Source organism: Arvicola amphibius, chromosome 18 (genome assembly GCF_903992535.2).
Source record: "Arvicola amphibius chromosome 18, mArvAmp1.2, whole genome shotgun sequence".
NCBI lineage: Eukaryota > Metazoa > Chordata > Mammalia > Rodentia > Cricetidae > Arvicola > Arvicola amphibius.
This window is the reverse complement of record NC_052064.1, coordinates 16,130,165-16,155,977: the sequence shown is the minus strand read 5'-3', so window position 1 is coordinate 16,155,977 and position 25,813 is coordinate 16,130,165. Positions and strand designations below refer to the sequence as shown.

General features: G+C 38.5%; 1 protein-coding gene across 1 annotated transcript in view; it reads right to left on the bottom strand.

The window, feature by feature from the left end:
• Positions 1-25,813, bottom strand: part of Sema3e (semaphorin 3E) — a 229,983-nt gene that overhangs the window by 37,365 nt on the left and 166,805 nt on the right. Inside the window, exon 5 of the mRNA XM_038315439.1 lies at positions 9,044-9,137. Within this exon, the coding sequence (XP_038171367.1) occupies positions 9,044-9,137 (94 nt within the window). The remainder of the gene's footprint in view (positions 1-9,043; positions 9,138-25,813) is intronic.

Genomic DNA, 25,813 nt, shown 5'->3' with positions numbered 1-25,813 from the left:
TGTATCAGTGGGCCCAGGAGGCCTGTTCTGGGAACGCCTGGCCCACTGTTCTGCTCCCTCCCAGATGAACGTTTCACGGCAAAGAAGCAAAGAGTCGCAGCAGATCTCTGGAAGTAGGAACCTAGCTTAGATGGTGTGCCCAGAACTCTAACTGGGTTTGAAAATAAATCAGAAATGATGATGTTTGAAAAGTACATTATTGATTTTTACTTCCTGTATGAATGTGCTATGTACACGTACATGTACATATGCAAGTGTATGTTCACATGGGCAAAGCTACAGATGTGTTTGCCAGTATGTGGAAGCCAGAGGTCAAATCCTATAAACTACAGTAACGATCAGCCCCACACAGGGCAAGAGTAGTGATAATATCTTGGGGATAACAAAGAACTGTCGGGTTGGGCTTGAGACCAGCTCATTTTCAGGCAACTTATGCCTATATCTGTAAAGCTAGGCAAGAGCCCATGCTCAGAGGGGTCACAGACCTTAAAGAAGAAAATGTTACTACCAGTTTGCTAAACTGACATAGTATCCAACTGTCTTCTAAATATTTATCCTAATCTCCATAGATCAGAGCAGCTCTCAGTACACACACACACACACACACACACACACACACACACACATTTCTGCCACGGGCAGAGGCTGTTGCAAAAGTTCATAACTGATCAACTTGGTGACTCTGATGTATCAGTCCCCGTTTGTGACATCTATAAAGGATCAGAAAAGATTGCAGAAAAGGGGGTAGAAAGATTACAAAAGCCAGAGAACCCCCAAGAACTGCAGTAAAACATCTTCTGGACATGACAGAGATATTGCACATCCCTGAACTCTCTGCAGCTGTAACTGTGAGAGCATTCCTATAGGACACCAGTCAACATCCCACCATGACGCAGGGAAGAACACGGGGCTTTGAGAGTCTACTTTTTCATAAAGCAAGAAAGGATAAGCCAACGAGAAGAATGTTCACAATCTACAAAGCAGGGTGGAAAGTTCCCAATTCATTCCTCTCACTTGACTTTCTCTTTGAACTTCCTCAAGAGAGCAAGCTTTAGCAAGGTAGAGATGTGTTGTGTTCATATCATTTATTAACATACACCAAATGAGAGTTACGATAATAAGAAAATAACATCAAAAGAAAGGTATAGCATATACATTAAATTATAATTTAGTAAAGTTTTATCGGACTAGCATACCTATCTTTGTATGGAGAGAAGGGAATTTTTGAGACCAAAAAATCGACTCGGTGGTTAGACATGTAAACCATTTTCTGGGATTCAGTCTGCACCATTTAATGGGACTTGAGAATCATCAACTATTATTATGGAAATACAATTTTACTCCTGTCCATATATCTTACCTCACTTATCCCAATTTTGAATTTTGTTTCAAAGTTCTCCTTGTCTTGATCAAGGCCAAACAACGACCATGTTAGCCAGTAGATGGCAGCCCTATGACAGCAAATATTGCCTTGTCTTGGCAGGTTGTCTGCTCCAAGATGATTTATTTTCAGTTTTACCCAGTTTCTCTTTTTGTAGTTAGATGAAAGAAAATACTTCATAAAAATTCAAATAAATAAATGTAGACTTTATTATTTCAACTTCACAGGAGGTTGTTAAAGCAGCCAGGTGTTAAAAGTTGTAAGCTATCGAAAAGTGAACCAAATGTTGGTTGGGCATATATGCTATTCCTCAGAAGTTCCTGCCTTCATGTATTATTATCAGTGTGAAAAAAAATACCAGGCTATAACAGATAGGTACTGTGCTTGGGAAACCATTTCCCAAAGAAAAATAAAGGGAAGATAATAGACCAACAATAAACATAAAAAAAATTAGAATTAAGCTTAGGTACAATTAATACCGAACAGTAGTAATTAAATGAGTCAAAGAATTCCACGAGTGAAACAAGTATATTAAGAAAAAATAGTTCCTTAAAAAACACTTCTTTAAAATGATAACTATTTGGTGTCATTAAAATTTCGAGTCATTATTTTGCCAATTTCTAGAACGAAACAATGAATAAATACCATCCAGATCAGCCTTATTTCCATGATTTAAAAAAGGAAATAGATTCATATATAGAGTAAAATCTAGGGTTGCAACAATAAGAACAGACACATCCATGGCTTTGTATTTCTAGGCACACAAATTATTAATTTAGATGCAGTTTTTACTTGTTTCCAGTCTAATTTGATGTCTTGAATAAGAACAAGGTGATGTTTATGCCAAATACTCTTTTTAATTATTATAGAACTGGATTTGAATGGTAAATGATATTGTATTAATTTTAGGCAGCTAATTGGTTATAAATGAGCAAAAGACACATGTTGTCAAGGCATTTCGAAGGGAACATAACTTATTATACTCAGTAATAATCTCTACACATAGGTAAGATTACAGAGATAATTCTGCTCCAGGTCGTCCACTTGGCCCTGAGAAAAGTGCTATTGTCATAAAGTTACTTTTGGAACAAAGGGGTCTCTCCCTGACTTCACTTCCCTTTGTATGACTCCTGCCCATCTTCTCCACAGAGTCTTCCAGGACCGCTGCTTCCACTGTGGACACCATCCTAACTTATAACATATCAATCATCTTGCTGAATTTCTTTTCACTCTTACAGACTTGACATTATACTCCATTTAAACACGGGATATTGAAGAAGTTCAGTAAACATTTACTGAATAACAAAAAACATCATGAAGTTATTGTCAAATGTACCTAAGCCTCCCTTCTAGTGTTAAAAAATGCTATCAAACAGAATAGAAAGCACTCAGGACAAATTAGATTTATTTTTTTTCATTTACATCCAAAAGTGCCACGTTTATGGCATTCTCATCTCTTTAGTTCCAGCTTCAAACGCCTCTGTGCCCCTCCCCAAATCTATTGATTAATTATTTTTGAATGACCTCAGGAAAAACTATGAATTGATAGGAGTCTATCAGCATTTATATGAATAAAAAAATCTTGAATTTTTATTTTTAACTTAATATTAACAATAATTAAGCACACTAAATATGAATATTACTACAATGTTATTATTAATTCTGTGATATTAATGATAACTATAATTTTCAACCATGAATCCATAGACTCAATTTGTTTCTACCATTTGTACACAGTAGTTGCAGCCACAAAGCCTTACTGCTATCACAAGATTATGTATATCATAAATTGCTTTCAAGAAAGAAGAAAAGATGATTATTCTGTCATATAAAAAATCCAATGTAAGTTACTTCAAAGTAAAATATGAAGTAAATACTTTTCTACACAACTTCACTTTTTTAAAACAGTATTCAGTTCGTAGTTTTAATCAAACATAATATACCTTTCGTATTTTAGGAAACTCATCAAGAATTTAGTCAATTACTATCTATCTTCTGAATTTGTAATCACTCTGTAGGAATACATATTTTAACTGTCTAGTATGAACAATTCATACTAGTTATTTGCAACCTTCTTATTCTATTTTACTCAAATGCTTCTTCTATTTATGTTATAAATACAGGTTCTAGATTCATACTAATATTAAGCACATTTGCTTTGTGAATAAGTGATCGTCCGTTCTAAAGAACCCATTAAGAAATGTCATAAGGCAGCCTGTCTTGTGAGTACTTTCTTTTCTTACCCGTTGACTGGCCTTAATCATCAATATTAAGATGGTGGTTTCTGGGGCAAAAACATAAAAGGAAAGTGTGTTCATTTGCTGACACATAGGCCTGTAGCCGTATTTTGTTAGTGGCTAACCAGTGACATCAATCAATACAGCCATGGTCAGTAAATTCCTAAGGGACATGATGGAAACCCAAGTTTGCAAAGCAGCAGTCCTTTTTAGGGAGACACTGAGTGTTTCTTTTCCTTTTTCTTTCATTTGAGGAAATAATTAGAATACAAGCAAAGTATTCAAATAGCTCCTTGGAGGCCTGTAGTCATGGCCAGACCCTGAAGTCAGCATGTAGACAGTGGGCATTTTGCCAGCGTGGGGGAGCGGGGGGCTTGAATAAGATATTCTTTAGGGAAGGCAAAGTGGTAAGCGAGTAACTTGAGGTCTATTTCTAGGCATCTGGGGTGAATTCGAGACATGACTAACCATTCCTAACTGCTCTTGATGTAAATATACTTAATACAGCAGAAATGATTGCTTATTCTTAAATGCTTTGCCACTAACAACTTGAAACAATTGTTTATATTTTCCTGATATGCTCTTCAATTATTTTTTATTCCATAAACATTTATGTTTAATTCATAGAACTTGGAATTGGGTATATATTCCCAAATAATATTTTTTTACAAAAGTTCACGAAAAATTCCAATGTTCATAGACTTTGTAGTTTATTAAAACTCATATGGAATCATAGATCTCCAAAAAATTGTTTAAAACGTATCTTGAAACTTAATATTGTGTATGGTGTGTGTGTGTGTGTGTGTGTGTGTGTGTGTGTGAATAGGAATGAGGAAATGAGAGTGTATGCCACATGTGGAGCTGTGGAGACAGGAGGACATTTCTCCTATTGTGGGATCCACAAATCACACTAAGGTCACCTGGCTTGTGCTGCAAGCACTTACCCTGCTAAACCATCTTGCCAGCCCCAAAGTAAAATTTCTTAAACCTGGATATTTTGTGAAATCAAATATTAATTCTTTAATTTCAGTCACTGAGAGTGTTCTAGTAAAAGGTATCAGATTGTGGGCTGGGAAGATGGCCTTATGGCTTAGAGAAGCTGCTAGGCAGTAGGCAGGCATGAGGACAGTAGCTTGGATCCTTGGTACCCATGTGAGAAGCTGGCAAGTCCACACACATGCCTGGAGAACTAGAGCCGCAGGGACTGGAGAAAGAGTGATAACGATGCTTACCTGGCCACCGGTCTACCTCCAGGTAAATGAGAGACTCTCTGTGAAAGGAGTCGGGGCGGGGTGGGGGAGTGCTAAAGCAGAACAACCAGTCCTCCTCTGCACAAAGGGGTGCAGGAACATGCACACATGCTCAGAGAGAGAGAGAGAGAGAGAGAGAGAGAGAGAGAGAGACAGAGACAGAGACAGAGAGAGACAGAGAGACACACAGAGAGACACAGAGAGACACACAGAGAGACACACACAGAGAGGAGATTCAAAGGAAATTTTCAAAAGAAACATGACACACCAACGTGGTCTCTCTAAACACTTGCTCCTTTCAAGTGTAGTACTCAGGTGTGACAGAATTACAATGCACCAAAAATTCTAACAAAATTACTGGGAAAATAACCTGTAAAATCTTAAGTATCTATAGAATGAAAGAGAAAGCTCAAGGTAGCCTATGGTATGTTGCGTCATACCTAACAGCTGAAGAGAGAGAAAATATATGATACAAAGAAAAGAGCTAATCAATTTCGATTCATTGACCACTAAAGAACATGCTCACTATTTTTTCTTACTAAGCAAGCGAGGTGCTACGTTCCTTCAGCTTATTAGACAGCTGCAGTGAAGTAACATGGCCACTGGGTTTAGTGCAAATCTCAGGGCATCCACAGCTTTGAAAGCTAGGAAGCACTTAGCAGTTATTAAAACAGCTCTTGAGAGAATATTTGTGCTTACCCCAGGGGAAGAAATGGGCAAAACACAGACACACTAAAAGACCCTGTCCTCGAGGCATGAGCTTTTCTGTATGGCAAACAAATCGGACTTCAGTAAGATTTGAGGAGTGAGGTGAACTAATGTCTGACCTCAGCTTGGCTGGCTTCTGATCATGGGGAATGTGACTTCCTGTGGCCATTGCTTTGCTCTTGAATTCTTTTTAACATAGAAGCTGTTACCACTTCATTTCTAAATTCGGTTATAAATTTAATAAAAGCATGAATATTGAATTCTTTCACTTACTAAATAGTATTATTGTTTCGTTCCAGAGAATCTTTAATGATGTGAATTATTTAACTGAAATTAATATTGTATCCAAAATTAAGAAATAAACAGCGGTATTGGTTCACAGTAATCCCAGACCTTGGAAGGCAGAGGCAGGTGGGTCTATGTGAATTTGAGCCCAGAGTGTTCTATATGCCAGGCCCAGGCTAGTCAGAGCCACACAATGAGATTCTGGCTCAAGAAAGGTTAAGAAATACAATAAAGCAGCCACTGTGTTGGAAGAATATTTGAGTTGGCGAGTGGAAACACAGAGCAGAGGACAGAGTATAGGGACGGTGAATGATGCTGAAGGATTTCTGAAGATGTCACAGACAGCTCCAGTTGGAGAAGCTCCCATGTACGTATGGGACATGTGAGTATATCAGTAGTTATGAGAGTGGGCACAAGGCATGTGCAGGCTCCAGGCAGACAAAATCCCAGCATGGAGGGAAAAGGAAGACAGGACATCACACCCTAGAGGAGGAGATACTGACAATTGGTCACTTGCCAGTAGAAGGTCACATGCCAGTAGAAGATCACATATCCAAAAACATATTGGCAGTACAAACTGGACTTGATGGTGATGAGAGAGAGAGAGAGAGAGAGAGAGAGAGAGAGAGAGAGAGAGAGAGAGAGAGAGAGAGAGAGAGAGAGAGAGAGAGAGTTGGGTGATTAGGGAGGAGTTGGGGAAGGGGAGAATAATCAAAACATTGTGTAAAATTTCTCAGAGAACTAATAAAAAAAACACCTTTTTTTCTTCTTTATAAGACCCCATAGTCTTGTGGATGTTGTTATCAGTGTGAGTGTTTTCTCACGAAGTTGGTCTTCATGAGAACAATCATTACACATTGTGTGACATACATGTGAACAGACACAGGAATGCTGATTAAAAGTTGGCCAGTCATCTCTGTGCTTGGGCTTTGTTTTCGCCCATGAGAACAGAATGTGTATGACTATCAAACACCAAACCTGCCAAATTCCAAGTACGGCAGCTCCATTTTCCGGCTCGCTTTTCTAGAGCTTTTTCAACTGAGTAAATTATTTGAGCTTTCTATTGTGGAAAGATCTGTGGCTCACATAGATCATCAGGTTCTCAGGCCAGTGCCTACAGCTTTCCACAGCGAGGACACGATCTCTCCAAAGTACTTTGGGATGATGGGGAAAGGAGAAACATGAAGATTTATAGTTTCATTTCTTCTCTTTGGAGGGATCGTTCCATAACTTTTCTGTTTCGCTTGGAAAGCAATTCTTTAATTTGATTTCTCTTCTAAACAAATACAGCAGCCCCCAGAAGGCAAGCATACCACATCTCAGCACACGGTGATTTGATCTAGTAGTCCAGGGACATTGTCTTGCCAATGCCCGTCCAGTAAATCTCTGCCTTAAAGACTTCAACTTTAAATTCCCGATTCCATGAATAATCAAATTCCAGGGAGACTGAATCTTGAATGACAGGGATCGCTATGGAAACGCCTCTTCTCACCATTTAAATAAAATGTTTAAATGATTGGCCTTCTCTTCCAAAATGTTAAGTATTTCACTGCACAGGAATGCATACTATGCAATATCCAAACTCCGATATCTTTCTAATAAGGGAAATATCTCAAAATTTGTTTTGTGTTTGCCAAAATTTCCCAGTCTGTACTCTGTCCAGACATTCAGTTTATCCAATGTATGCATTTTAATTCAGATCCTGCCAATGTCTGTGGAATGTCTAGCAATTATGGATATCGTATGCACCAAGAATGACATTCCTAATGTTGTGATTACTACTGTCTGAACTGTCTTAATAGTTCTGTTTTCATATTTAAGGTCTCTTCATACTCTACATAAACACACATACACACACACACCTCACATTTTATGTACAAATTTATAGAGGAACTAGAATATTTTAAAATAGTCGTATTTACATGTTTAGTCAAGTCAACTTACTCTGTGACATTCTCATTTTATAACACCTTAAATTATAATGCTAAGTCAAAGTCTCCATAACCCAGAACAGGGAAGTGTACTAAGCAGAACACAAGACCTGTCAAAATCTGGAAAAACTTGAAGAAAATGGATTCTCCAGTGTGCAGTCTGACTCACACACAGCAGAATTTACTTTTTTTTAGATTTTAGTTTTAATTATATGAGTATGGGTGTTTTGTCTGCATGGTGTCTGTGAATATGTGGCTGCAGTGCCTATGAAGGCCAGAAGAGGGCATCAGATCCCTTGGGCCTGGCTTTGCAGAATGTTATGGGACACTGGGTGAGCAGCCAGTACCCTGAAACATCAAGCCATCTTTCCAGAACTTCAGTAAATACTTTAATTAAACGTCAGCAAAGAATTTTAAGCTCTTTCGGTTTACTTAGATTATGAAGTCTCTAAAAGTTACAGTTTCTCATTTTCTTCAAAGAGGACTGATCACAGAATGTATAGGGGCCCTCAGATACTCAATACTGAGAACACAGAAACACTCTTAGCACACTTGTTAGGTGTCGAGAACTGCTTCCATTTATTTTATATGTAGAAAGTCTCATGTGCTCCTATTTCCACAGTACTTCAACGATCATTTCCATTTCGAGCTAATACAGAAAAGCATGCTTCTTTATTGTGCCAAGGGAGGCTTTTGAGTAACTCATTTAATTAACCTGAATTAATCTGCAATATTTATCAGACAATGTGATTTATTGCATTGTTCCAAGGCATGCATTCAGGGCCTCTCTAGTCTATATTCTAGCTTAATAAGAATTTAGATGAGGGGGGATGAGTTGGCTGAGCAGTTAATGGTGCATGCCTCCAAGCCTGGTGACCTGAGTCAGACCTAACATCCACATGGTGGAAAGAGAGACTTGAGGCCTGTGTTTTGTCCTCTGACTTCTGCATGCATAGACACACACACACACACACGCACAAGCACACGCACACACAAACACGTCACTGCTTCAAGTATTTATAGACATTTGCTTTTCATGAAGAGGCATAAGTACTAATGTCACCTGTAGTTATTTTAGAGTCAAATTACCAAAAATGGTGTCACTTGAAATTCAGCATCATTTCTCCAGGTCGAAGCTGATAGATTTGTCAAGGCAAAGTTTATAAAGAAATGCCAAAGAACGCTCTGACTTGAAAAATACATTTCCAATCACCATGGCTACCACCTGATGTTTGTGGCAAAGATAATTACCGACTAGCGTAGAGACAAAGGAGGAGCTGGGGTCAAAAGGACATCTGCCCCTTCCTCTCTCAGATCTGTGGGACTCCAAGTGAAACAGGGGGTCCTGGAAAGGAAACAGAAAGACACTGTGAAGATGCCAATTGTGATAAAGGTTTAATTGCTCAGATAAAATATAGCAAGGCTAGGGAACTAACAAGCTATGTGGTCTCATCAGGACCTTAGTAACGGCACAGTATTTAGTTACCAACTGAGTTTTATACATAAGCATGAGGGCTTGGCAGATCCTATTTCATTGTTTTTAGAGAATATGAGAGATAAGAGAAGTTAGCAGCTCTTATCAATCAATTATACTGAGATGCATCAGTTAAATAATTTGAAGAAGAGACACTGAAAAAAGTTACGGAGAAAGATTCAGTGATAAAAGCAGAATTGAGGTTTATATCCTAGTATGCCTTATTAATGTTTAGAATAAATTCGGAAAGAATAATGATAATATTTATGATAATAATTTTCATCATGTTATTTTTAAATATTCAGTACTGACGATTTAAAATTAGTTCACAATTACTTCAATGTAAATGAATTAGTGAGTGTGATATTCATTCTATTCATTATTTCATTCAAAACCTTTAGTATCTGTTTTCATGGCAATAGGTATTAAATAAAGACATTTCCACAGAAATACTATTATACTATTGGCCTCTATTTCATGCATGTAAACACAGAAAATTTCTCTGAATGTGCCTAGACTTCAAAAATTCTCACTCATTATACATGCATATATATTTACATATATAAATGTGTGTGTAATGTGTATACACACACATATATATATATATATACATTATATACACATACAGCAAGCCTACAATAAGTAGTTTGGGTACAAGAAAGGCATTTAGAAACTAACCATAATAACTACTGTGAAAATTTTGTATAAATAAAAATAATTGGCAACAGAACATTTTTGATACTGAGGGGTGTTCAGCCAGCTCACGGCCATGAACCCACAGTGCCCGGCATCTGACCCCTCAGAGCTGGGTCTGCTTCTCTTCATTTGAGCATCCACCCCACCTACCTCCCATGTCCTGTTCTGTACTTTACTTATTCTGTCTGCCTGATAGTCTAAGATGGCTATCCTAACTTTTCCGTTTCAAAACCCTCCCAGTAAAGTCTGAGTTCTTTTGATCCCTGTGGCCATCTGGTCTTGTCTTTGAATGTGAAGCCTTGTAGAAGAGCCCAGGTGTGTGACTCCATCACCGAGCTCAACAGTGATGGCCTTTTGTTCGGCTGCTGTGCACAACTTAGAAGGCGGTCTGCATGGCAGGAAATCAGGAGAGGGTTCTACAAATTTCTATGGATAATAACTTTCAGAGGCATGAGGAGAAAATGGCCAACTGAGAAGGAATTGCAGACCTGACAAACTAAGGGTGATGCTGAGAGTGTCATACAAATCTGCAGAGCAAACCCGGAGCATCCTTTGCCAGACAGAAACTGTGCAGGCGGGGTTTTTACCTGCCCCTCCAGGTCACATCACTTGAAGTGTTTGAGAAACTGATGTGGGATTCCCTTCTGTGTGTGTGAATATGTTTTATTGCCACTGGTTAATAAAAAGCTGCTTTCAGCCAATAGTGTAACAGAATATAGTCAAGCTAAAAGATATATATATATATATGTGTGTGTGTGTGTGTATGTGTAACATATATGTGTTTTATATATATATATATATATATATATATATATATATATATATATATATATATAGAGAGAGAGAGAGAGAGAGAGAGAGAGAGAGAGTCAGAGAGAAGCTGTGTAGCGACCATAGGAGACAAATGCTAGATGCTGGACAGAACCTTAGCAGTAGGCCACAACTGTGTGGTGATACACGGATTAATAGAAATGGGTTAATTTAAGATATAAGAGCTCTAGCTAGCATTATGTTTAAGTGCTTTACCAAGTAGTGTGTTAATTAATATTGTTTCTGTGTTGTTATTTCGGGTCTGGGGGACCGAAAACGAATGGGCAGTTCCCGAGAACAAGAAACCAAATAATAAAGAGCATATACTGCAGCGCACCGCGGCCCGGGTCTGTGCTCTATGTGCTAGATCCCGGTTCACGAGCTTCGGGCAAGGGGCTGGAGGTTGAGAACACACACGCAGAGACAGACCGACATGCAGACCTTCAAACACTGATACCAAAGCCCCTCTTTAGTAGCACCATGTAGGCTTAAATACACTGCAGTCAATGGCCAACAGGTGAAAATCCTATCCTCTGATCCTCTAAGCTAGGCACAGCTTCTAGTAACTTCAATTAGAAGGTTCTAGCAGGGAAGAGCAGCTGAAGGCCAGGACTCATTAGTTCCAACATCCAGTTGAAGGCCAGGACTCATTAGTCCCAACAATATACATTTAAAAAGGTCATAGAAAACAATAAAAATAAATAAATACTGGGATGTTTGCTAAGGCCAGATGTGTTTATACCTTAAAAACTCTGTAGTACCTATCTTCTAATCTGAAGTTACTAATGAGGTTATTTTATCTAACCAATAGTATTAGACTCTGTAACACAAATATTGAAAGTGCAAGTGTACAATGAGCAAATGTTGATTTATTCTAGGAAGTATCTTTCAGTGAGTTTAAACTTTCAAGTGACTGGAAAACACAGCAAGTGCAGAGAAATAGTCATCACGAGATTCCTGGAATTGTGGAACAGGAGTTACAGGTAGGAAATGAAGTCAATATTTCCTTAAAAATTCACCAGTTTTCCCTTGTGGAAATCATCACTTAGACTCTTTGAAGCTAACACTGAATTGTGGATTTCAGCATGTATCTGAGAAAACAAATTTCTGATAGATTCCACCCTTCATAAAGATAAATTGGGTCAAAAGAAACGAAATTCCACCAAGAAGCCCACAACCCTGACACTGTGAAAATTATTTGGTCAATGAATCCTCATCCTAGAATGTCAGCCTTATGTGAGGACATCGGCGCATCATGTACCTGCATCAGAGTCTGAGAAAGGACATAAACGCACAACATCAAACTCCACACCAAGAACACATGAACATTAATACTGAGTGAGTGTCAGACAACACTCAGGGGAAAGTTTCCCCCTTCTCCTGGAGACATTTATTTGATCAGTTGCTAAACCTGGAGCAAGAGTGTTTATTAAAAATACTAAAGAAATTAAAACTTTTTATTTGATTTCACCTCCCTGATAAAAGCCCACATTTTGGATATCCTAAAAGTTGACACAGTTTGTCATTTCAATGTTAAAAATAAGTAGGCTTTGCAACTGCAACTTCTGTTTCTATTTCTAACGAAAGGGTCGTTGTTGTTTGTTTGGTGGGACTTTTGCTTGTTTCTTTGTTTGCTGCTCAAAATGTGGGACATATTCTTGCAGAATTATAATACGGGTGCTACCAATATCCCTTACGTTAATTATAGTATGTCTTTTTTTTTTTTTTTTTTTTTTTGGTTTTTTCGAGACAGGGTTTCCCTGTAGTTTCTAGAGTCTGTCCTGGAACTAGCTCTTGTAGACCAGGCTGGCCTCGAACTCAGAGATCCGCCTGCCTCTGCCTCCCGAGTGCTGGGATTAAAGGCGTGCGCCACCACCGCCCGGCTATAGTATGTCTTTAAAAGAGTAATATATCTACTTTGAACCTCATTCTTGAGCTACTAAATCAGATAAAGTGGTAACAATATCTTCACTAGCTTTTTGTGGTGAGGGCTATTATAATGTGCTTTTTAAACACTTAACAGCAAGCTAAGGATGGGGTTATTAGGATGACCTGAGGTCTGGAGTAGGGATCTGATCACAGGCAACGCTGTCTGAAGTTATTATTTCAGTCCCTGATCTGTTAACATCTGAAGTGGTGTCATCGCAACCTTTCAGCTGCCTGTGACAGATGTATGGGTGGCTGTCAGACAGTTTGCCTGAGCCAGTTATCTACAATCTCAAGTTTTCTGACAGTTTAGAGCAGTTAAAAGCTAACGCAGGCATATATCAGAAATAAAATTGTCTTATGCAAAGTCAATGATGCTTTATGTCATAAAACAGTTTTTATGTCTGGTTAAGGCTAAATAACCCAGAGAGTTTGCCTCTTTTGTGGACACACTGAAAAGAATCCAATTTTAAACTCATCAGTCTGCTGATAAAAAGTATAAAGTTTCTAATAAATAAACTAAAAGAAAGATAATTTAAGAAATCTCATTCCATCAGCTCTACTATTAATAGAAAAGCCACAATTTTGTTCCAATTTTATACTTCTCGCAGACATTTCATTATGTCTTCTGAAATAACACAGTTGCAATCAGTTTGCAGTGTGTGTCTCAATCTCTTCGATATAACCAAGTTACAAATACTGTGACAGGCAAAAAAATAAAAATGGGGTCTCAGAATTCTTGTCTTAATTCCTTAGACTACACATTGCACATGGCATCAACGGAAGGATTTTGAGATGTGGAGACTACTTCAATGATCTGGGTGAATCTAATATAATTACATAGACCCTTACCAGGGAGGTTTGATGATGAGAACAGAATTAGCCAATGAAATCCATGATTGGAAAGATCCTCCAGTGTTTACTTTGAAGATGGAAGAATGGGGCAGCACCAAGGGACACTGGTGATCTCCAAAGGCTGCAACTGACAATGAAGTCAAGTCCCCATTGGTCGGTCCTCTTTGATTTTCACCTAGCAAGATTCATTCTAGGTTTTTCACTTAGATAACAATGAGCTCAACAATACAGTGGTTTCTGTCATGAAACTCATGACTATTTGTTACAGTAGTGTGGAAAAGTAGCCAGCTCTTAAGAGGACAGTGGTGACTACCTGTCTGTTTTCCCCCATATACTCTGTGCTCTAAGAATTAGTCTTAATCATTTTCTCTACACCATGCACATTGCAAACTAGAAAAATGAAAAGCATTCTTAATCAAGATCCATGTCACAGCCTGGTCTGTTCAACTTTTCAAGCATCTTTGCTTCAATTGTACACTGACGTGTATTTTGCCAGAACTATTGCTTACCCATGCTTTTTCCAGTGCTCCTTTCACCTTTCCGATGCCCACACTCTAGCCCGATGGTTCCTACCCCTTCAGTGGTCTGACCTGGAGGCCCAGGAGCCTTCACCCCTGTCACAGATGCATATCTCCGCTATTCTGTGCAGTGTTTGCATGCTCTATCGACCTAGCTCAGCATCTCCTCCCCAAACTCTTCTAAGAAAATTATCCATGACATGAAGAGTGTTCTTCGACCCACGCAGCGCTCAAGATTTGGGCACTTTATTTTTTGAAAAGATAACAAAGCATTCCTTTCCCTTCTGCCTCTTTGTCAGCCTCAAGTCTTTTGGCCCAGCAATCTCTTAGCTGTTGGTCTAGCTTCTGTGTTATTAAACCTAACCTCAGAATGACAGCTGTAGAATATCATGAATGACTAGTAATATTCAAGACTACACTGAAAATAAGGGAGTCAAGGAGGAGAAAATAGATCAAGGAATAGAAACAGTCACAGGTGGACAGAAGTAAGTTCTGGGATCCTGTTCCACAGTGGGGGATTATTGGCAATGGTGATTTGTTGGAACTAATGAGTCCTGGCCTTCAGCTGCTCTTCCCTGCTAGAACCTTCTAATTGAAGTTACTAGAAGCTGTGCCTAGCTTAGAGGATCAGAGGATGGGATTTTCACCTGTTGGCCATTGACTGCAGTGTATTTAAGCCTCCATGGTGCTACTAAAGAGGGGCTTTTGGTACCAGTGTTGGAAGGTCTGTGTGTTGGTCTGTCTCTGTGTGTGTATTCTCAACCTCCAGCCCCTTGCCCGAAGCTCGCGAACTGGGGTCTAGCGCATAGAGCGCAGACCGGGGCCGCAGTACGTGGCAGTGATTCATCAAATAGTTCAGCAAAGCTAGAAGAAAAATTTTGGATGTTCTCACCATAAAGAAACTATAAGTATTTGAGGAAATCTACACCTTTATCCTGATTCATACACTTCACAGTGTATGGACACATCACAGGAGATTCTTAAATATGTCTAATTTTACATTTTATATGCATTAATGTTTTCAAGAACCAGAAAATGAATGTATGTGTAATTCATTAGCATTCAGGATAGCAAAATCAATCTTAATAAAGAATTTAATTTCAAAGTTTAAAACACTGAAAACAGAACTGTCACTAACAGAGCTGATTTTGTGCAAACCCATGAAATCGGGGAGCATCTTCTTTCCCTAGGAGTTTACTTTAAAATCCTTCTGAGCAACCCTTCTCTGATCAGCAGACAACCTGATACCTTCTGTATGCCTGGTGGCTTTCATGAAGCCACACACAATGATACCACTTTATTGGCTTCAAAGTGAATTACACGTTTATCTTCTTTTTTGTGTGTGTGTGTGTGTTTTTTTTTTTTTTTTTTTTTTTTGGTTTTTCGAGACAGGGTTTCTCTGTGGCTTTGGAGCCTGTCCTGGAACTAGCTCTTGTAGACCAGGCTGGTCTCGAACTCACAGAGATCCGCCTGCCTCTGCCTCCCGAGTGCTGGGATTAAAGGCGTGCGCCACCACCGCCCGGCTCACGTTTATCTTCTTTATTCCTTGTCGCTTCCTTAGCATCCCTGCCTGCTCTCTGGTCTCGTTTGCTTCATTCCTTTCAGGCTTCTCATCCTGATTTTAACACAGCTTCCTAGACAGTCTACAAAGCCTACTTGCCATTTCTCTGCTCCACTGAGGAACTTTTTCTTCTAAAATGTGAATTTCTTCACATCGGCGCCCAGCCTGATCTAGTCTGTTGACTTCACACGCACTCCAGAGTGCAACTTGAAGACCTCTGACTGACTCCCTCTTTTCCTCCTCTAACATTTTCTCTTCTAGTTGTGTGCCAGCTATTCTGAAGGACTTGCCAGTTTCTCAGGATCTCCTTTGGAGCTCAACAATGCAGTGAGGCTAATAATCCCCATATAATATCAAGAATTCAAACTCCCCTTTGCAGCCCAGGAATTCCTATCTGATTCCATTTGATACTCTGAAATTCCCTTTAAAACTCTGCCCACAGCATCCTACTGTTTCTTTTTGTCCTGTATCCGTGGTCCATCTATCCCCAACCTTACATTTATTACTTATCTCTTTCCTTTACCAGCCCCTTGGCTCTCTCCCTCCCCATCCCTCACTTCCCCCTTCCCCCCCCCTTTTTTTTTGCTGAGTTGAAAGCCTTCTTTTAATATTGTGCTGTTTATCATGACTGCTGAAGACTTGAATACACTTTTCCCAGACAACTGATGTGATGGTTGTTTTTGCATTTTAATTGTTGTTTAGAGCCATAACCTTAAAATTCCATTTTGGCCTGGTTTAACTCCCGGTGACAGAAAGATAAACCGATACGGGTCATCTTAATTCCCTCAGACTCAGTATAGTAAGTTCAAAGAACGGAAACAATAACCATAGGCCATAGAGCACTAATATCATGGTGGGTGCAGGGAGTTTCTAGATTTTAATTGCTTTGCTGGTATTAGTCCAGCTTACTTCAAAATCAACTACATACAAGAATTTTTAAAATTATATTAATTTGTTATTGTTGTAAAGACAATGTTTACATATATAACGTACAATTTTAAAAAACAAACTTATAAGCAAGTGATATGACGTTATTTTACAACATGGAATTTAGTCACTAAGAACACCAGAGTACTGGAGTCATGGTGACATTGTCAGTGACCCCTGAGCAATCAGCTTCATGAGTTAAGCAATGTGTGATTCTGGAATTTAACCATGTTGAGGATGTTGGTCACTACTTACACTGGATTTCCAATATCTGTCTTTTAACAGCTGGAGGTCAGAATGAGTAGGCAGTCTCAATTGACAAGTATCACCAGTATTAACATAGGGACTATTTTTGCTTTAATGGGATATGGGCATTTCTTTTTCAATGGGTCCCCCCACCATTGAAAATAAGCAGGACATCTAGTTTAGTAATGTGAGCATATACACCTCAAAAATATTTCTAAATAGAGATGGCAGGTGTTTGCAGGCAGATTTTTCCTTTTCAAACGTGCAACAGGCCCTTGAACAACAGCTTTAAGGCTGGTTGGTCTCAAAATAATTATGTTATTACATGGCTAAATGAAATACTGACTAAATAAAGTGGTTCCCGTGAATAATTAATGTCTTCAGTTAATACTATTGCGTCCCCAGAGTGCCACCTGGACATTCTCAAAGAAACGTGGGGGGAAAAAAACTGAAATATCATCAATACAGGGAAAAGCAGATAATCATTTCGAGTTATTGCTGATTTGGAGAAAAGCAGTGGGAAATCAGAAGTTCCTTACATCCCTACAACTTTGACTTAGTATTGTCAACTACAGCTTACGCTTTATGGCGGGTATTTAATAGTGTGAACCACAAGTGACAGACTGGCTGTCAGTCTACTGTTTGCTTTGTCCCTTTGCCATGAAATTGGAACACTAACAAATATATGAAATCTTTCCCGAGAATAGGGAAGCAAGTAGAAGAAAAAAGACATGAAATTATACATAAATGTTTTGGCTTTAAAGTTAATAGTTTTGCCTACTGATTTCTTTCTTTAATATTTTCTCTGGAGCTGATTTTTGACATTTGTATAGCACTTTACAATGTCGGAAGTACTTTTGTACGCATTATCTTTTTCCTTCCTCAAAGTAAGTGATAAACCCAGACAGCATTGTTTGGAAACAGCGTCACAGTTCCCCAGGAAACAGAAGCAAGTGAGGGAGGCTCTGTCATTACTCTTCAGCATCTTCTAATTCTGTATCCATTCTCATTTCAGTGCTACTTACTTCTGTCGTCGTAAACAAGAGGGTGTGTATGTTTGTGATGCTGAACATTGCTGGGTATCTTTTAAGAGGGAGTTAATTCATAATTGAAATTAGAAATGTATATTATGCTTTTTCTCAATGAATAAAATATTTATCTCATTATTTGTTAGATGCAGGCTCAAATGCTTATATCTAATTCAATATTTTGGGAAGAGTTTAGAAAGCACCACTAAAATATTTTAAAGTCATTCACCATATACATATGGTGTGGAAAGTCCTTCAGTCTGTGTGTTGCTTTTATTGGTTAATGAATAAATCTATTTCGTCAAGTAGCTTAACAGAATAGAGCTAGGCGGGAAAACTAAACTGAATACTGGGAGAAAGAAGGCAGAGTTAGTGAGATGCCATGTAGCCCCACTGGAGACAGATGTGCCGGGACCTGGCCAGTAAGCCACAGCTACATGGTGATACTCAGATTAATAGAAATGAGGTAACCAGATATAGCTAACTAGAAATATACTTAAGTGATTGGTCAAGCAGCATTGCAAAGAATGTAGTTTCTATGAGATTATTTTGCTATCTGGGTAGCCAGGAACCAACAAGAGGTCTCCGCCAGTGAATTGCTGCACCAATGTGGGGCTGACTGCATCCACATAAAACCTGAGAAAGTTTGGAAAGGAATCCTAGACACAAAAGAACAGAGTTAAGATTGGATTTTTGGTAGCAGGATTTTCTCGGGGGGGGGGGGGCTCTGTTTGCTAGAAGCAAGCAGAGGCATGATTCCCTTAAGAGAGGCTTCCTGATTCAATGGCAGAAAAAATATATATATATAACAAAGCGACGGTTTCAAACTGGTGGCTTTTTGGACCATGCTGCCAGGATGAACTCTGGCTCTTGCTTAATGTTGTGTGCCTGAAATCGGGGCTGAGAGCATGGTTTACACTGAAAAGATCTCTGCCATATTGGACTCGGCAGATCCAAAAGGCACAGTATGTTTATAAAATGTAAGTAGGCTTGGGAGAGAAAAAAAAAGAGTAAAGAAACAGTAAATGTAATATAAGGAAGCACAAATGGTCATAGATTAAGGAATAAAGATCATAAAATAAATATTAAACTTGTAGAAAAAGTAATAGAGTAAGAAAAACAAGCCATGTAAAAATGGAATATACACAGAGAATCTGGATTATGTATATTATTGTGCTTTCTTTGAATTTTTTTGACTGTTAAGGAGCTAAGTACAGAGAGATATTTCATTGTATGGGCTGCTAAGCTAAACCAACTTATATATTTTAAAGGTATCTTGGCTTTAAAATTTGGGTCTAAGGATCTGTTGTTTTTGAAAAGAGATTCTTCTTTTGTTTCAACAGAGGATGAGTACTTGTGGACTGCTTCAAGACTAATGTGGTTTGATGGACCAAGACCCTCCGAAAGGTTGCTGTGAACACTCCCCAAAATTACTTTGCCCCAAAAAAGCAGGAAGCAGTTTGGAAAGAACCCACCCAAATTCCCTAATTGATTTTTTTTTATAAATGTTTGTTTACATTTAAAGGGGAATATGCTAAAGATATGAATACTTTGCATCCGTATGGATCTTGGTCTATTGATACAAATTTTAGGTCAATTTTGTTTATGTATATTTTTGCTCTTTATTAAGGTATTGTGTTTGTGCAGCCCATTTAAAAATGTAATGGATAACTAAGAAATATGGGAAATATGGTTAATAAATAATCATCTATAATAGTCAAGCTTGTAGACATGTTAGTTAGGTTTTCTAGATGTACAGAGATGTATTTCAGATGGATAGGCATTTTTCAAACCTTTCAAAGACTACAGAATATGGCATTTACAATGTTTTAGAATTTAGGACTTTTCATGACAAGGAGACACATCTACTCAAGGCATCACCAAACTACTTTAAGAGGAAGATGGGCATTGAAGAGGTTCCTTATGGAGTTTTTTTAAGCCATTTGGGCAAAAAATGCTCTTTCCTGGACTGTTTGATGTTATGCTATATGAACTGGACGTGCAGGACCCACAGAAAAATGCTGGCTGAACTTGCATAAAGGTGAGACGGTCTTTGACTTCCTGCTTCATGAAAGAGCCTGCTAGGCATTCTGCAGGACACAGAAAAAAGCAACTGATGGACTTTGCCATTACAAGGCAAAACAAACCTTTAGATTTCCTGTTTCATAGAAAAGTCTGCTGGATATTATGGGCCAGTAAGCTAAAGATGGAAGCTCCAACAATACAGAGGAACTTTGAGTCATTAAGCAGGCACTGAGATGTCTCTGTCAATTCTGGAGTTTTGGGAGTTTCTTACAATGCACTTCCGATTTGCTTAGGTAATAGTATATCCTTCTGGTGTCTCTGATGGAGTTGAAGATAGATAGTTATAACTATATTTTTCCTTAGTTATGATAAAAGGTAAAATAGATATAAATGTTGTAACTGTAACTTTTGCTTGATACCTGTTTTATTATATATAATTTTACTATGTTAAAGTTAGAACTTTCCCTTTTACTGAAGCAGAAAAACTTGTGGGAAGTCCCTCTGTATATGTGTTACTTTTATTGGTTAATGAATAAACCTGCTTCAGCCAGTGGCTTAGCAGACTAGAGCTTGGGGGTGGGGGGAACTAAAATGAATGCTGGGAGAAAGAAGGTGCAGTCAGTGAGATGCCATGTAGTCACCTCCAGGGACAGATGCCTGCACTGCAGCTTGCTGAAACTTTGGGGGTAGGCCACAACCTCATGGCGATACACAGATTATTGGAGAAGGGTTAGTTTAGGATATAAGAGTTAGCCAGATATACGCTTACGCTATTGGACAAATGGTATTGTTATTGATATAATTTCCGTGTGATTATTTTGGTTCTGGCGGCCTCCGCCAACATACATATAATACATCTAAATAATTTTTTTGTTTTAAACAAATATTCACTTAAATCTAGCGTCTGTCAAGAAATCTAACCTCTAGGATGGAAGTCGAGTTCTTTCTTTGAGTCTACGTTTATTCCTCCTGACTCTCCCAACCAGTCAGTACAGGATTAGCATATCCCAATTAATTGACAGATTTTTTGATATTATTTCCAGTTTCTGTATTATAATTCCCTGTTGGAAACAAAATTCTCCTCTTCCTTTCTCCATTTACTCATAAGAAATCCGTTATTTAAAAGGACTTCCTTGATACCCTGCAGTGCTTTCCTGTGCAACTTTCTGCAGAATCCACGCTCCCTTCCCTGCTCCCTACTGCTGCTGCATGGCTGCACTAAGAAATGCGTTACCACACCTGCTTACTATGGTCCAAATATGCTATCAACATTGATTTCAGGAAGCAGGAGGCATGCTGGTCCTTTTAAGGTGTGTCAAGGAACAGTGGCGATTTAAACACATAAGAACAAAAATTTTATTGGCACAAGGATGTGTATATAAAGGAAAAACCATACTCAGTGAGCTTGTCATAAATACTGACCTCATAAGTCTGCTGTGGAAGGGAATAATATATTCTTTGTGTATCGAGAAACCTGCCTTATCCCAAGTAAGTAATTAAAAACCAAATCACAGCGATTATTGGATAATGATAGAGACTATGATTATTGCTTTAAAAGGACATCAATACTCAAGAAATATGTATTTAGAGAGGTTGCTTAAACTAATATAGTCATAAAGGGAATTGATTTTCTCACTGTTTCCAGAGAAGACACAGCTGGGCCACATCTGTCCCAACTTTAACTTTAGCCCTTACCTCAGGTTTACGATCTCAAATGCTTTCTATCAACATTCTTACAAGCCCCTAAGCTTTCTTCAGCACATGCAAAATAGTATAGTCCTTAAAATGTTTCCCTGCTTATTTTTTAAGAACCATGGGCTCAGACTCAGCTCTCGACAGCAGCATGGACTGCACACAGCTATTGACTTCTCCATGGCGACCCAGACCACGGACATCCACATAAACCTGGGGTTCAACAGAAAATAATCAATTCTTCATCCCAGACATGCTGTCCTTGCTCAGAAATGTGGTGACTATATGACTGGGCAGCATGTTCGGAACAGCCCGTGAAAGCTCCAGGCTGCTGCCCAGCACCCCGTCAGCCATGTTCAGCAACATCTTCCCCTTCCCCTGCAACCATCTCTCATGCCTGTCACAACCATCTCTGCCTTTAGTTCCATCTCTGCGCCACACACTAACCACTCCATTTCTCCATCTTTCCTTCCATGCATCACACATTTGTTCATTGTAGTGGCGTTGGAAACTTCAGTTTGCCGCACAGCGTATTTTTTTTTACCCAAACAGAATTACATGCAAATAATTATTGCAAAGCGTCTTTGGTCTGCTTGAAGCTTTCTGGTTTCTGAAGTACCATAGTTAATGGACCATTGCTGAGACTCATCTCAACAGTGCAGCTGTTGCCCAGAATCAGGGTGGTGGTGTGGTTGGGCAGAGTAGGTGCCAGCAGACACCACCATCTTCGGTTTTCCCAAATTGCCGGAAAATTCTTAACTGCAGTCTAATACTTATTTTTATAAGCACAGATAAGGCTAACGCTTTCCCCTCATCAAAGAAGCTTCTGGTTAAAACAGAAGAAAGGAGGGCATTACAGAAATGCAATGGTGAGAGATACCAAAATCAATTGCATCATTTATTACGACACAATTCCTACACCTACACATCACAGCAGATGTCGGGCGGGAGGGGGGATCTCACCGGAGTCCACCTCTGGATGAAGAGCAACAGACAAGTGCTGAGAGAGAAGGAGAATTAGCCCTTCCTGGGGAGGAGTCCCCTAAATGATTACACAATACCAGAGACCAACCCGAAAAAGTACACATACAGGCCACACTAATTCAATAGTTACGTTTATGTATTTATTATAATTATAATAATTAAAGAAAAGTCCGAGAATTTGTTAGAGGGCAAAGCAAAAGGAGGGTGAGAAGGATTGGGAAAAAATGAGAAAGAAGAGGAAATGATGCAATGGTATTTTAATTAAGTAAAAATAAATTTTGAAAAATTATAATTGAACACCTAATATTGAGATTAAGAAGATAAATACATTTTTAATTACTTGAAACACCAGCAAAGTTTTCTTTTGATTTTATTATCAGTATGCCTCTGATTCATTTATCTTATTATCATCTGTGTCTGATTCTGGAAAACCACTAACTAATGGGATAAAAAAATCCATCACATATAGCTAGCCAGTCCATAGGGACTTATGACCTGCAGCTGATACAAAAACACCATTACACAATAAGCCTCCTGGGTAGCTAATCTGTATTCTCTTTACTTAAACAAATTACCCAGTATCCAAAGAAGATCTCAATATATGCAACAGCAGAAGTAAACCAACTTTGATTAAAATTGGCATCACGGATCAATTGTCATCATTTTGTCTCCTAAGTGAAATGCCAGGCACATTAGCAATTATAATGGGCTATTTTAAAACAGTTTCAATGTATGGTTGCTGTATATATAATTTTGTAGAAACTGTAGTAGTTAGTTATGGATTTTTCAATTTAGGCATTCAGTTTCTCTATTGAGACAGTATACTGAATAATTGAGCTATAGTGTATCTATTTTTAACCAAACATAAGATATACAATGACATTAATATATGTATAATATATGCATTCCATCTGCATAGCTATGTATAAGATTAAATCGTTTGTAGATGTTAATTTATAACAATGTAGGAGAAATATATAGGAAACTATGAATAAACGCCTGTACTCTCAAAACGTTAACTGGCGTTAATTCGATAAAAGTTATTCAGACATATACACAAGGCAAGAAGGACGAATCTTAGTTGCAACTGAGCTGCAAGGCTGCAGTTTCTCTTGAGCCTGTTTCTCCCTGCACCTTCCCTCTACTGTACTTCTCGGCTGTTATTCTGGCCGCGTAGAATGGAGCAAAAATCAAAATTCTGTTTTGAGGACAAAGATGCTTTATATAAAATGATGAATATCTGCCTCACATGAGGTCATACCCCTTTTTAGCATGCAGACAGCCCTCTAATCAACCCGCCAGTTCTGCACTCCCTCGGCCCCTTTCCTTGGGCACATCTGAAAACTCCCCAAGTCTCTGACTGCTGCAATAGCACTGAGTCATACACAATCACAAAGGAGCCCAGTCCTGTGTGGGGAAGAAAGGGTCTGCTGGTAAAAGGGAAAATAAATCCGCCATCTGTGCAGTGGGGACTGGACATCTGCGTGGAAAAGCTTGCTTTCTGTAGCAGCCGACTCGTCATTCAGCCTGCCTGAAACCACAGAGTTCTTGGACATAATAGTGTCAACAAAGAAAATCTGAAAAATAGGGTTAATGGACAAAGTTGTTCATAATACTCAGAGGAGACTTGATTAAAGGCCTCCCAGCTTTTTCTCAAGGAAAGAAGAAATCCATAGAATAAGAAATGTGCCTATATTGAGCTATTTTATTCTTGCATAAAGAATATTATTCCAGAAGTATTCTTAATCTTGAAAGAATTAAGTAATGTTTTCTAATATTAAGACTCCCACAACACAGTCAAAAATCTATATCTGAAGTAAGAAACTGTGCTACATGGCCTGATATTAAATCTGAGCATATATTTCCATACTTTCTCTCTCTTTCCAAGTCCTCATTTTACCAAACCATAAGAAATATTATCTTAGTACAGAGATAGCATAATAACCCCTTTAACATATTTCATTTAAGGATTCATCTCTCCATATATATTTGCTTATCTCTGTACAGTTCTGTCTTACCTTATGTATGGACATATATCATATACATCATGTGTACATATGGAAGAGAATATTGTGTATAATGGAATTATATTAAACTTTGAACAGATAACCAGGATCTTTCAGAAGCATCTGGTAAGTGATTCAAGAATAAACTGAATTCAGAGTAAAATGCAGCAAGCTTTCTTCGGGCCACCAACTAGCTATTAAATCATGACGCAGAGACGTAATATCAGCTATGAATGTTCAGCCTTAGCTTATGCTTGTCCCACTAGCTCTCATAACTTAAATTAAGCTGTTTCTCTTCACCTAGGTTTTGCCTTGTGGCTTTTTAACTTTCCATCATTCTGTATTTCCTGCTCTGTGTCTGATTGCCTGCCTGGCTGACCTTGGGTTTCCCTTTCTTTCTCCCTCCTTCCCATCCCCCTCTTGTCCAGAGCCTAGATTCCTCCTACTTATTCTCTCTGCCCACCAGCCCCACCCATCCCTCCACTACCAAGCTATTGGCTGTTCAGCTTTTGATTAGACCAATCAATGCCTTAGTCAGGCAAGGTGAAACACAACACATCTCCACATAATTAAATAAATGCAAGATAAGCAAAAGCAACACACCTTTACACAATTAAACAATTGCAGCATAAACAAATGTAATACATGTTTACATAGCTAAAGTAATAGTCCACAGCCGTAAATGTCTTCCCAAATTACCTTTCACATTAGGTTGGGTTTTCAAATCTAGTGAACTTTGCTACTCCATGAACAATATTGTGCTGTATACAAATGAGCATTTGATTCTTTCCACAGAGCATTTTACAAATATGAAGTGCTTCCCTGTATTTTCATTTATTTCTTTTTATTTTATGTATTTATCTATCTATCTATTTGCTTATTGTTTTGATTTTGTTGAGACAAGGCTTACTATGTAGACCTGAATGATATCAATTGAACTACTCACAGAGACCTGCCTATCTCAGACTCTCAAAGTGCTGAAATTAAAGGTGTGTGCCACAATGGCCAGTGTTTTCCTTTATTTTTGATCACAAACTACTAAATATAACCATTAAATATACAATGATCCTATAAAGAACATCAGAGATCAAAATTGTTCACTGAACTAAGTAGAAACCAAATTCAAATGTCACAATGAATAACTCCATGTAAACAGCACCTATAATAAAGTATTAGTTAAATAAAACTGTCATGTGAACAGTAGTGATTAAAAGCTATTTCTGACCCTGAGGTTGAGGTGGTTTGGTTGAGAGGAGTGGCAATATTTTATTTT